The 13,625-nt window shown below is 52.1% G+C and overlaps 2 protein-coding genes across 2 annotated transcripts; both read left to right on the top strand.

Moving 5' to 3' along the window:
• Positions 1 to 808: 808 nt before the first annotated feature.
• On the top strand, positions 809 to 6,531 carry NOTUM (notum, palmitoleoyl-protein carboxylesterase; the record flags this gene model as incomplete). The annotated part of the gene is made up of 11 exons (XM_080922813.1): positions 809 to 1,152; positions 2,281 to 2,333; positions 2,413 to 2,508; positions 2,759 to 2,819; positions 3,222 to 3,280; positions 3,561 to 3,663; positions 4,379 to 4,570; positions 4,677 to 4,777; positions 5,212 to 5,359; positions 5,932 to 5,979; positions 6,225 to 6,531. The coding sequence occupies 11 exons, from the start codon at positions 809 to 811 to the stop codon at positions 6,529 to 6,531; spliced, it is 1,512 nt and encodes a 503-aa protein (XP_080778939.1).
• Positions 6,532 to 11,538: 5,007 nt separating this feature from the next.
• Positions 11,539 to 13,625, top strand: MYADML2 (myeloid associated differentiation marker like 2). The gene has a single exon (XM_080923129.1). It carries the CDS (start codon positions 11,676 to 11,678, stop codon positions 12,597 to 12,599), a length of 924 nt encoding a protein of 307 aa, XP_080779255.1. The 5' UTR covers positions 11,539 to 11,675; the 3' UTR covers positions 12,600 to 13,625.

The raw sequence follows: 13,625 nt of genomic DNA, 5'->3' as shown, positions 1-13,625 counted from the left end.
CTCCAGCAACTACGAAGTCTACGGTGAGCGCCAGATTCCGGGTGGTGCAAAGTGTGCGGAGGGGGCCGGAGTGCGAGTCTCCCACGAATGCACTGAGCTCAGGCACGGGAGGGAAGGCCCCCCAACTGCTCCAGGTGAACCCTCGCACCCTACGTCCTGACCCGTCGGGCCGTGCAGCTGCGCAACCCGCAGGGCGCCCCCGATGCGGAAAGGCCTCTTCCTCTCGGCCCCCGGGACGCTCCGAGGGCGGGGGTAGCGGCGCCGAGCTGGCCGCGGAGAATGGAGCTGCCCCGGGCCAGCCCGGCCGCGCTGCCCCCCACGGAGCCTGGCCGGGAGCGCCTCCGGCGGCCGCAACGGGTTAGTCCAGGCCCCTCCGTCAGGCTTGTGGTTTGGGAAGAAAAGGCTAAGCCTCCGCCAAGAAAAGAGTGAGCGCAGCCCCCTCCCCCCGGCCGCGCCCGGGCGGCGGCGGCACTTCTAACGCGCGGGCACCCGGGTTGCCGCGGCCCCCGCAAACTACGCCCAGCTCGGCCCCCGCTGCTCATTGGCGCGGGCCCGAGCCAGCGCACCCAGAGTCTGCATTGCCCTCGGCCGGCTACGTGCGGAGCCCGAGCTGCGGAGGCTGGTGGCGCCCGACTCCAGAGCCTCGACGCCGAGAGCCCACCGAGCCGCCCGGGGCAGGGATAACGCGCGGGACCCCGGGCCGAGGAGCAACAGTGCCTTGCGCGCCCCCTGGCCCGGCGCCCCGAGCCACTGACGCCTCACGGCCGTCTGTTCTCCGCAGGTGGCCACAGGCCGGAGTGACATTGCCATGGGCGGAGAGGTGCGCGTGCTGCTACTACTGGGCCTGCTGCACTGGGTTGGGGGCAGCGAGGGCAGGAAGACCTGGAGGCGCCGAGGCCAGCAGCCACCCCAGCCGCCGCCCCCGCCGCCGCCCCCGCAGCGGGCTGAGGTGGCGCCGGGCGCCGGGCAGCCGGTGGAGAGCTTCCCGCTGGACTTCACGGCAGTGGAGGGCAACATGGACAGCTTTATGGCGCAAGTCAAGAGCCTGGCACAGTCCCTGTATCCCTGCTCTGCGCAACAGCTCAATGAGGACCTGCGCCTTCACCTCCTGCTGAACACGTCGGTGACCTGCAATGACGGCAGCCCCGCCGGGTAAGACCGGCGCTGGGCAGGACCCCGGGAGGCCGTCAACCTGGCTTGGCTGGCCCCACCGGTGCTCAGCGCCTGGCTCGCCGTCGTCCCATCACTAGTGGCGCTCGCATTTTCTGCTTCCCCGCGCGCGCGCACGCGCGCACAGACGCGGAGACTGCACTGGACCCTTCCTATTTTCAATGGCTGATCTGGTCCCTAGAGGAAAGGGTTCCACTCGGGCGTCTATCGCTGTTAGCCCTGGGGAGAGTCTGGCTTGGAACCTCCCAAAGCGGGGGAGGGTGCAGCTCTTGAAGCTCTGGTCCGAGGCCAACTCGGGTGCTGACCTCTTGGCCACAGTGCACCCGCCTTTGAAAGTTCAGGTCCTCGGACAGGAAAAGAGACTGCAGTCCAGAGTGACCATGTCTCAGGTAGAAAGAGGCAACACTGAAGGACAGGCGGTTTTTGTCTCAGGGTTCCCCCTGTGCATAGCAGATTGGCTCGGAACAGTCAGGAATCCGAGCACGGGAGCAAGAGAGGGACGCCAGAGGGACCGAAGGCTCCAGGTGCAGCATTCACACACGCATTCAACTTTGAAGTAGACAGAGGACACAGGTGAAGCTGGGAGGTCAGAAGGGTCTCTGGATGCCCACGCGCTCAGTTGATCGATGTTAGTCAGGGCCTTGATAGAAAAGCTGTAACACTGCTTCAGCGTCTCCTGCAACTCCTCACTGCGCTCCTTACCACCACCGTTTTCTGGGTCTCTAGCCCTGACATATTTCTCATTATTCAAGTGCTCCTGCGTGCTCGAGAGTGCAGCTCTTCAACAGTCACCGGCGCCAGGGTTAACGCGGGTCTCATGCGGGGCGGGCTGTGGGAATTTTCCACGGACCACACGACCCTCCATCCGCCCACCCGCTGTCGCCACCTCTGGGGAATCAGTGGGGTTTCACCAGCTTGTGCGCTCAGTTTGCGATTGGCAGCGGGCGCCCCCGCGCGGCAGTGGTGAGGTCGAGGCAACAGGTGGAATGACCCTTTCAGCCCCGAAGTGGGGAAAAAGGGCTGAGGATTCCGGTTTGGGGATGCCGATAGGGAAAGAAGGTGGCTCAGGTATCCCCACCTGACAGCGTGCTCTGTGCGCCTTCCCTGCAGCTACTATTTGAAGGAGTCCAAAGGCAGTCGGCGGTGGTTACTCTTTCTGGAAGGTAGGTTCCAGGGGCTGAGGTGTGGAGCAGGAGGGGTCTTTTGGACTCATGGAACAGAGCCTGATGTCTGTGCTTGCAGGCGGCTGGTATTGCTTCAATCGGGAGAACTGCGACTCCAGATACAGCACCATGCGGCGCCTAATGAGTTCCAAAGACTGGCCACACACACGCACAGGTCAGCAGCACAAGACTGGCTCGGTTTGGTGGAAATGGCGGAATAGTCAGACTCTCCAAGTAAGGTCTTCTAGGAAGGACCCATTTACCACCGGAACCCCATCCTAGACCCCCAAGTCCCTAAAACCATGGAGAGCTCCTCCTCACCTTTTGGTTTTGATGACTCCGTTCCCTATTCACCCTTGCACCTCAGGCTAGGGCTGTCAAGAAGGAAGTCACCGAACCTGCATATCCCCTTCCTGTCTCCCCAGGTACTGGTATTCTGTCCTCCCAGCCAGAGGAGAACCCACACTGGTGGAACGCCAATATGGTGTAAGAGAGAGCATGGCTTTTCCTTGGAGTGGTCCTTCCTATGGAGTACTTTGATTGTGGGGATTCATTCTTGGGGGCTGGCTTTTGTGGGGGGCTCATATTTGGGGTAGTCTTTAATAGAGAGCTTAGTTCTTCTTGGGGGTGATGATCCTTCTGGGAGGGGCCTTCTTGGGGAGGTCCTTCCTAAGGGCCCTGTTTTACGAGGTATCCTCTCTAGCATTTCTTCCTGGGAGGATGATTCTTCTAGGGGCTCCCTTTCCTGTGGGGATTCTATTCTAAGGAGGACCTTCCTGGGGAGGTCCTTCTTGAGGGTCTTATCCTGGGCAGCATTTTTCTTGGGGTCTTTCATGGTAGATTTGGGCAACAGAGGGCCACGGTGGGCTCACCTCATCCCTGTTACAGCTTCATCCCCTACTGCTCCAGTGACGTTTGGAGTGGGGCTTCACCCAAGTCTGAGAAGAGTGAGTCCCTGGCTTCCCAGCCCATTAAGACAGGGCAGGGTGGTGAGACTTGTGGGACAATATAGACTTTCTCAACCTGTTTGTAGCATGCCTTAGGGTTCCTGCTTGTCTGTGGCTCACCTGGCCCCTGAGGGACCCCCTAGCAAGGCCTCCTGCCCTTGATCCTAATTCCCCCCCCAGTCTATTCCCGCACCCTATCCCATCCCTGGAAAGAGCCTAGGCTCATCTTCCATGCTTCCTGGAGTCTAACTTCACCTAAAGCTAACCCTTTTCCATACAGATGAGTATGCCTTCATGGGCTCCCTCATAATCCAGGAGGTGGTACGGGAGCTCCTGGTCAAAGGGCTGAGTGGGGCAAAGGTGCTGCTGTTGGCTGGGAGCAGGTAAGCACAATAGGCCCAAGGGAGGAGGGCTTTGCATGGAGGGAGACGGGCTGTTGTGGCAGCTCTGGAACGTGGGTGGAATGGAGTGTGCGTGGGAAACCCTGGAAGGTATCTGTCTGCAGACCTGGAATCTATCCCCACAGAGCTCTGCTGGCTCCAGCCTCCGCAGGAAGATCAGCCTCATTTGGGGCACCCTAGAGGTCTGACCTTAGAGTGCTCTGTAGCTAGGAACTGTTTAGAGAATGCTTCTGGACCCTTAAAATTGTTGGGTTGCAGTCGCCTACATAATGGGTTAGTGGTCAGGCGTGTCCTGATGTCCCTTCTTCAGGATGCAGTGCTAGGGAAGAGTGGGGTGACGCTAACTGGTCAGTAGCTGTGTCCCAAGCAGAACACAGAATGCCTGCTTAGACTGGATGAGGGAGCCCAATACGCTGGAGTTTCTCTTCTACTTCAGATAAGGAGAGAAGAGGGAAAGGAGAGTCATCTCTGTGTTCTGCCAGTCTTAGCTATGGGCCAGAACTCTAGCAGCCCTCTGCCTCCAGACCTTGAGGGACACTGTGGCTTGCCCATGGACAAACAACACGGCTACAGTCGGAATGCATTGTTCAGAGGCAGTGCTTCCACAGGACTAGTCCGGGGGTTAAACCAGCTCTGGGTGAAGAAGCATCAGGCACCCCTCCCCAGCCACTTGGCCTCACATCTGGCCTTCCCTCAGCGCTGGGGGCACCGGGGTGCTGTTGAATGTAGACCGCGTGGCTGAGCTGTTGGAGGAGTTGGGCTACCCATCTATCCAGGTGCGGGGCCTGGCTGACTCAGGCTGGTTCTTGGACAACAAGCAGTACCGCCGATCAGACTGCATTGATACCATCAACTGTGCGCCCACGGAGGCCATCCGCCGCGGCATCAGGTGCTCATGCCAAAACACTGCCTAAGTGCCAAGGGCCCAGGGTGGCGTGGCATCTTAAGGGGAGGAGAACCCCAGGATCACCACCTAACTGATGACTGTGCTGCAGGTACTGGAGCGGGATGGTCCCAGAGCGCTGCCAGCGCCAGTTCGAGGAGGGAGAGGAATGGAACTGCTTCTTTGGCTACAAAGTATACCCGACTCTGCGCTGTGAGTGGCCAGTTCAGATGAGGCATATGGGGGTGGTGGGATATCCGGAATTGAACACCAGTTCTGAGATTAAAGAGGTTGGACCAGTTCATACTGGTCATGCCTACAGTGGAGTAAACAGTTGTTCCTGCTTACCCGGAACTGTCCTGATTTAACACCAAAACTCTTGGTCCCAGGCAAACTAGCATCATTTGTAATAGCATCAGAGACAAATCCATATGCTTTCTTTCTGTATTTTGGGACTAACAAATAGTTCCCTCAGCCCCTCTTTCCAAAGAATAGTGGGGAGGACTTAGGGTTCTTCTTTTGGAAAGAAGAAAGGCACAGGATCATGGGCTGTCCAAAATGTGACTAGTCTGAGAGCCTGCTAGGAAGGAGCAGGGTAGGATGTGAAACCCAGAGGCAGGTCAACCTGTGCCTCATCCCTCTCCCAGGTCCAGTATTTGTGGTACAGTGGCTTTTTGATGAGGCGCAGCTGACTGTGGATAATGTGCATCTCACTGGGCAGCCGCTTCAGGAGGACCAGTGGCTGTACATCCAGAATCTGGGCCGAGAACTGCGTGGCACACTCAAGGATGTGCAGTGAGTGTGTGCAAGGGACCCGGGCTGGGTGGCTAGTGATGTAAAGATATAGGTCTTGAGGCCTGGCATGCCACTTAGGAGGCAGAGGCAGGTAAATTTCTATGAGTTCAGGACCAGCCTAGTCACAGAGTAAGACCATCCTGTTTGCCTAGAATATATAAAGCACCATGTACACCCAGCATGGTGATGACTGCCTGTAATCTCAGCATCTGAGAAATAGAAAGAAGAAGATGAGAAATCTTATCTTGGCTGCATAGCCAGTTTGAGGTAGCCTGAACTATATGGGATTCGGGCTAAAAAGGAAAAAAAAAAAAAAAGAGAGAGAGAAGAGAAAAGAAAATGGCCGATGACAATTCATGCGCTCAAGATAGTCTCCCACTACTGCCTCGCAGACTCTGGCTGGATTAGGTGTACATGAAACAGGTTTGGGAAGCCCAAGGTCAGCATGGAGCATGTGGGAGCTGGACCAAGGCCAGGGCAGATGAGAAGCTGGCGAGACACAGCAAAAGGAAGGGCTGCTTATCTGGAAAAGGTAATACTGTGGGACTCAGGCTGATTTTTCTCCCTACTAGGGCCAGCTTTGCCCCCGCCTGCCTGTCTCATGAGATCATCATACGAAGGTCAGTATCCCCCACAGGTTCTAGGTAGCTTACCTCCGTTGTATTAATTCCACCCGCCTTTAAGCCTCTCCCAAACCTGTAGACGCCCTTCCATGAGATCCTTCTCGAGGCTCTGAATGTTTCTTCCTGAGCCCTCCAAAGTTACTACACCTTTGGCTACACTGCTGTGTGGCTGGATTAAAATGTAGCCCCAAACAGTGACAGCAATGGCCTTCAACAACCCATGCCCTGGGTTCTTTCTACAGCTATTGGACGGACGTCCAGGTGAAGGGGACATCCCTGCCCCGGGCGCTGCACTGCTGGGATCGGAGCTTCCATGACAGCCATAAGGCCAGCAAAACCCCCATGAAGGGCTGCCCTTTCCACCTGGTAGACAGCTGCCCCTGGCCCCACTGCAACCCCTCATGCCCTACCATCCGGGACCAATTTACAGGCCAAGAGATGAACGTGGCACAGTTCCTTATGCACCTGGGCTTCGACCTGCAGACTGTGGCTCAGCAGCAGGGGATGGAGCCCAGCAAGCTGCTAGGGATGCTGAGTAGTGGGAACTAGGTGGCTGCCAGGCACAGAGGAGGTAGCACTGAGGGGCTGGTCCACTTGTTGTCCCAGGGTGACTCACCTTCACTTCTAGGCTCTTCTGCCTCTCCCAGGACTCACCTAGGGATGGATACCTGACTGCCTCTCCCACTGCCTGGCTAGAGCAGTGGTCTGCCCTCAGCCCAGGGACCATTTCCACCCTGTGTCTGTTTCCCTAGCCCCCAGACCAGCCTGGGGAGAGAGCCAGAAGCAAAGCAAGCACTGGATTCCTGAGCCTATCAGCTCAGATGGTCCTGCCTAGTCCCCATCTGATCATGTTCTTTTGTATTATTTTATAAAGTGACTTTTTTATGACTTTAATTTTTAAAAAAATGGAAATTAAGAAATATATGATGGATGATATTGTTTTGTAACATATTCTTTTCTTAATAATTAAAAAAAAAAAGATAACAGAAGCTTAGCCTGGTCCTTGTTTGTTTGAAGAGCCAGTTTACTCATTTTGCATGTGTTCCTAGGACATCATAGGACCAGAAGAGGGACCAAGGGACTCTAACCTCTGATGCCTTTTGGATGTTTTGTAACCCCTACTTCACACGTTAGCCCTCTTCTAATGGAGGAGGCTTCATTCATTCATTCATTCATTCATTCATTCATTTAGCAGATACCTACTTCCCATAGTTTGTGATAACAACTCATCTTGATTTTCTTTCTTTTCTCTGTTTTTTTTCTTTCTTCTTTTTTTTTAAGATTTATTTATTTATTTAATGTATATGAGTACACTGTCATTGTCTTTGAACACACCAGAAGAGGGCATCGGATCTCATTACAGATGGTTGTGAGCCACCATATGGTTGCTGGGATTTGAACTCAGGACCTCTGGAAGAGCAGTCAGTGCTCTTAACCACTGAGCCATCTCTCCAGCCCAGCCTCCCATCCCCCCCCTTTTTTTTCTTTCTTGAGACAGAGTCTCTCTATTATGTAGCTCTAGCTGTCTTGGAACTCAAAGACCAACCTGCCTTTGCCTCCCAAATGCTGGGATTAAAGGCTCATGCCATCACACCAAGGAAGTTTTTCCTTTTAAAATTATTTTGTGTGTATGTTTTACCTATGTGCATGTATGTGCACAGTGTGCATGTCTGGTGCTCACGGAGCTCAAAAGAGGGCACCAGGTATCCTGGAACTGGTGGGTACTGGGAAGATAGCTTAGTTGGTAAAATGCTCAGCATACAAATATGAGGACCAATTGGATGTGGTGGTAAACTTTAATCCCGGCACCTGGGAAGCAGAAATGGGTGTGTTTTTGAGTTTCCAGGACAGCCAGGATGACACAGAACAAAAACAAATGAACAAACAAACTAACTTGACAAGCAGAGTTTATTTCCTAACACCCATATAAGAAGATGGACATGGTGGCACATAATATATGTGATCTGAGCTTGCAGGAGATGAGGAAGGAAAATGGATCCCGAGGAAGGGCTTGTTGGCTAACCAGCTTGACCTAATCAAGAGTCCCAGGTTCCAGTGAAAGAGAGATCTATGTCAACAAGAACACAACAAGGGGTGGGGCTAACCTTTAATCCCAGCACTAAGGGAATGGAAGCAGGCAGATCTCTGTAAGTTAGATTTCACACAAGGGACAGAGCTATGGCTCAGCAGTTAAGAGCAGTTGTCAGTTGTTCTTCCAGAGGAGCAGTGTTGTGTTCCCTGCACACACATATCCTGTTACTCCAGTTCCAAGTCTGATGCCCCCTTCTGGTTTCCAGCGCCTGCTGCACACACGATACACACGTGCTCTTCTTGGTTGTCAACTCCATCGGGAACTGACTAAAACTCAAGTGACTAAGTACACTGTGAGGGCTTGCTTGTTTGTTGAGACAGGATCTCTATGTATCCCAGAGCTCACTCTGTAGACTAGGCTGACCTCTGTCTCAAGGATTAAAGAGATCAAAGTTCTGGGATTAAAGACATGGGTCTGCAACGGGGATGTTTTTCTTATTTAATTCAGTCGAAGCAGAAAGACCCACTTCTAATCCAAATCTTTTGAGATGGGAAGATCCACCTTTAATCTGGGCACACCTTCTGGTTGCAGCCCTGATAAATGACATGGAAGAAGGAAGTTTGCTCTCTTCACCTGTGTACCCTACCCTCACTCTTCACTGGCCACTAGGCTTGGAGATTATTTCTTCAAGATTCTGGTGTACACTGAAGACCAGCCTGAACATCCAGCCCTGATGTGGAGCTCACAATGGTAGCCAGCAATTGTTGGGCTAGCTAGGTCCCAGCCCAACTAGCTCTAACAGATCTAAGATACTTACTTGTTCATGAGATTCTCTAAACACACCTGTGTTAATTCAGGACTGTCTTTTATTTATTTTATTATTTTAAAAAGTACATATGGGCGGGGGCTGGAGAGATGGCTCAGTGGTTAAGGGCACTGACTGTTCTTCCAGAGGTCCTGAGTTAAAATCCTAGCAACCACATGGTGGCTCACAACCATCTGTAATGAGATATGATGCCCTCTCTGGTATGTCTGAAGACAGCTACATATAATACACACACACACACACACACACATATATATATATATATATAAATCTTTTTTAAAAAGTACATATGGGATCTGTATCTTAGATCTGATGACCAGTATTTCTCCATTTGCAGAGTACGCCATTCATGAGAAGCGTCCATGATGCAAAGAATCTTGGGAAGACAGATAAGAGGACACATGAATAGGATGCCCCACACATCCTCATGGCTGACCTCCATATGAGCCAGACATGCCATTACAAATGATGTTCCTTCCTTGGTTCTCCTGCTAGAAGCTTTTAGTTTAGACTCAAGTCCTGTGGCACACGCTGAAGGACAGTCTGTCAAGCTCTTGGCTTGGACTCTTGGAGCACCAGTGTTACTGTCACAGGGCCTCAGACCAGCACAACAAAATCCTCAATGGAAGTACCATTGAGGTTGTAAAACTCAGCACCACCTGCCAAAACGAAAACAGAGGCCTGTCCATTGAAACCCATAGCCCTGGGAAAGTCTCGAAATGCACTGACCTTGCCTTTTGGCTTCTGTAGGTCCATTTCTGGCTAACTCTTCTTTTAAACCAAAGTATGTCAACCCAGGATATGGGTTTTTGTGCTTAAAAGCTCATCCTGAGAAAGGCTTGGGAATACAAAGGAACACCCAGTGTAGTAGCCAGCCATGAAAAAAAAAAAAAGACTTTCTGTTGGCTTAAACCCATGCCTGAGAAGTCTTCTCTGGGGGATACCCAACTGCAATCCCAAGGTACAAAACAAGGGAGTGGCCCGTTTCAGGATAAAACACAGTGAGGCAGGATAGTCATGTGCAAAATCTAATTCCTGATCAGATGCACAGAATACCTTGGGAATAAGTGGAGAACACCAGCACCAATTTCAAGTGATTGTCCTGAACTCCTTTTGTATTTTATGTGTATGGATTTTTTGCCTACAGTTACGCCTTTGCACCCTATGCATGCCTGGTACCACAAATGGCGTTGGATCGCCAAAGAATGGAGTTACAGGACGTTGGGAACAGTCATGTGGGTGCTGGGAATCAAATCCCAGAATTCTTTGGAGCAGTCACTGTTCTTAACTGTTGAGAGATCTTTCTGACTCTGTCTAGAAAATTTTGAGTGAATTAACTAGGGGACTAGCCATGTGCTCAGGATATGTCTGTGGAAATATTAGCAGAATTAATTAATTTATTAGAGCCAATCACAAAGTATTAACAATGCTGCTGCTGCTGAGGAAGAAGAAGAAGAGGAGGAGGAGGAAGAAGAGGAGAAAGAGAAGGAGGAGAGGGAGGAGAAAGAAGAAGAGGAGGAGGAGAAGGAAGAAGAAGTTATTTAATGTCCAGCTTCTGAGATGGCTCAGTAGTTAAGAGCACTTGTTGCATTTACAGAGACCCTCTGGGCCCCATCCCAGCACCCATATGGTGGTTAGTTAGTTCACAACCATCCGTAACTCCAGTTCCAGAGAATACAATACCTTCTCACTTTCATGGGCACTGTTCATGCACATGGTGTACAAACATACATATAGGCAAAACACTATGCCCATAAAGTTAATAATAGATGTTAGAAAAGAAAGTTCAGGGGCGGGAGAGATGGTTCAGTGGTTAAGGGCATTTGCTGCTCGTGCAGAGGTTTAGTTTTCAGGGCCCACATGGTACTTATCTGTAGGCTCACAAAAGAAGCACACACAAAACACTCATTCACATAAAACAAAAATAAATAAGTCTGACTTAATTTTAATATTTAATTTAATTTATTTTTTAAGACAGTTTCTCTGTGTAGCTCTGGCTGTCCTGAAGCTCACTCTGTAGACCAGGCTGGCCTGGAACTCATGAGATCCACCTGCCTCTGCCTCCCAAGTGCTGGGATTAGTCATGTGCCACCACTGCCCAGTTTAAAAAAAATTTTATATATAAAAAAAAATCGTTCAAGGTCATCTCCAACCATTTGGTGAATCTGGGCCGTGTGAGACTCTGTCTCCAAAATTAATTAATAAACTAAGTAAGTAACTACTTAAAAACCAACAAAGGCAGAGTTAATGTGGTATTTCTCCTTTGGAGCACCCTCCTACTCTCAGAAATTCTTGCTCAATTTTTTTTTCTTAATAAACCTATTTTTGTTCTGCTAAAAGAAAGGAAGGAAGAATTGAAACAGAGCAGGTAGACACTGGACTTCAAAATAACAACAGAGATTGCTCAAGGCTCAGCAGTGATCCCCAGAGGGCAAGCCCCTGCTCTCTGTTTTTGCCCAGCCCCTCCCCCACGCTAAACTAACGGGACTGACAGATGCAGGTGCGTCAGAGGCAGGAGGTGGGCGTTTAGCATCCAGAGGCTAACTAGTAGTCCGGACAGGGGCTCTTTGTGGGATGCAGGGGTCAGATGTCCCTCAGAATGGGAACTAGCATGCAGGCTGCTATTCCCGGGCTCTGATCAGTCTATTTATTTATAGCGCTGGGGGAGGGCTCCCAACACAGGCAGCAGAGAGGCTGTTCTACTGCAATGTCACTGTTAACACTGCCATTGCAGACTGCCAGCACCTGCTGTTGCCGCGGAAGACAGAGGTCTCTCAGCCGGGCAGACCCCCGGGGTAGCTGGTCACAGGGTGAGGCTGGGAGGTAGAGAGCCTGATGGGCAGCACCATGGAGCCCCCAGGGGGTGCATATCTGCACTTAGGCGCTGTGACCTCGCCGGTGGGTACAGCCCGAATGCTGCAGCTGGCCTTTGGCTGTACCACCTTCAGTTTGGTTGCTCACCGAGGTGGTTTTGGGGGCGTCCAGGGCACTTTCTGCATGGCTGCTTGGGGCTTCTGTTTTGCCTTCTCAGTCCTGGTAGTAGCTTGTGAGTTCACAAGACTCCACAGCTGCCTGCGCCTTTCCTGGGGCAACTTTACAGCAGCCTTCGCCATGTTGGCGACCCTGCTGTGTGCCACGGCTGCTGTCATCTACCCTCTGTACTTCACTCGGCTGGAGTGCCCTCCTGAACCTGTCGGATGCGTGGTTCGAAACTTCCGCCTGGCAGCCAGTGTCTTCGCAGGACTCCTCTTCCTAGCCTATGCTGCTGAAGTGGCCCTGACTCGGGCCCGGCCGGGTCAGGTAGCCAGCTATATGGCTACAGTATCTGGGCTCCTTAAGATCGTCCAGGCCTTTGTGGCCTGCATCATTTTTGGAGCGCTTGTCCATGAGAGTCGCTACGGGCGCTACGTGGCCACGCAGTGGTGTGTGGCTGTCTACAGCCTATGCTTCATGGCTACAGTGACTGTGGTGGTCCTAAGTGTGATGGGACACACAGGGGGCCTGGGGTGCCCGTTTGACCGCCTCGTGGTAGTGTACACCTTCCTGGCTGTGCTCCTATACCTCAGTGCCGCTGTCATCTGGCCAGTCTTCTGTTTCGACCCCAAGTATGGGGAGCCAGGGCGGCCCTCGGACTGCCTCCGAGGCAGCTGCCCCTGGGACAGCCAGTTGGTGGTAGCTATTTTCACCTACGTCAACCTGCTCCTTTACATCGTTGACCTCGCTTACTCCCAGAAGATCCGCTTCGTGCCCACCCTGTAGCTTGGCCAGGGATGGCCCACCCATCTCCTCTCTCTGGCTGAGAGCACCTACAGCTGACCAAGGTGAACTAAGACACTGGGAAGCAAGAGGGAGGTTGGGGGCTCAGAGGACTCTGCTCTTAGCCATCTAGCACACTAAGAGAGAAGGACAGAGGGGCAGGGGGTCCTGAACAAGGACGAGAGTGGCTAATGACTCTCAGTCCTCCTGTTTCCCGGTTTCTCAGTCTCCTGGCCATCGTTGGCCTTGGTGCTAGTCACCATATCAAATGGGGACTTTTTGGAGCAGATACTTTTGTGATCCATTTTGCAGATGGGAACATCAAAGCTGGATGAACTTCAGTGGTGGGCCAGTATCAGTGCCTTGAGATAGCATTTAGCTGGGCTAATATAAGTTAGGAATCGGGGCAACTTCCTGAGGTTGAAATAGGTGAAAAGCAAGCCAAGAACACCAGGGTCAGGCCATTGGAAAGAATGATGGAGCCTCCTCCTTGCCTGAACCTACACAAGAGTCTCTTTGGGGATGGTTGTGATCGCTTGTAGAGAAAGCTGGCAACGAGGACTGGTCTTACCTGCGTCTAAGTGTGTCCCAATGGCCACAGCCATTTGAAACAGAGAAAACACTGTGTCGTGGTTGCCGGGTAGCCTGATGTCAAAGGTCAACACCAGAATCACTATGAAAAGAAGATTATGTCGTAACAGCAACGGACCCAACAGAGACCACAACCTAGAAGCTTCTGAAGTGTCTACCATGGGTTCTGGCTTGGTTGGTAGCATTGACTCACAGTGAAGAGCCATCTTGGGGCAACCGCTGGTTCATGGAGCCTGGTCTCTGGGCCTCCATTCAAACGTGTAGTTAGCCAGCTGTTCCTGAACACCAGGACTTGCTAGCACTGGTGTTCTTCAGTCTTAAGCCAGCTTCTCCTATGCAACAGCCCAGACTGGACTAATCCTGGGAAGCCCATCAACCCATCAACTGACTGTCCTTCAGGTCCTCTAGTGGAAAATAAAAGGTGGATGTTTGTTTTCA

This window comes from Micromys minutus (assembly GCF_963924665.1).
Source record: "Micromys minutus genome assembly, chromosome: 10".
Classification (NCBI taxonomy): Eukaryota; Metazoa; Chordata; class Mammalia; order Rodentia; family Muridae; genus Micromys; species Micromys minutus.
Note: the sequence above shows the minus strand (reverse complement) of the source record. Positions and strands in the feature narration are given on the sequence as shown.

What these genes read in the sequence shown, in the direction of transcription:
- MYADML2 (XM_080923129.1), top strand. Translation starts at nt 11,676, where the DNA reads ATGGGCAGCACCATGGAGCCCCCAGGGGGTGCATATCTGCACTTAGGC.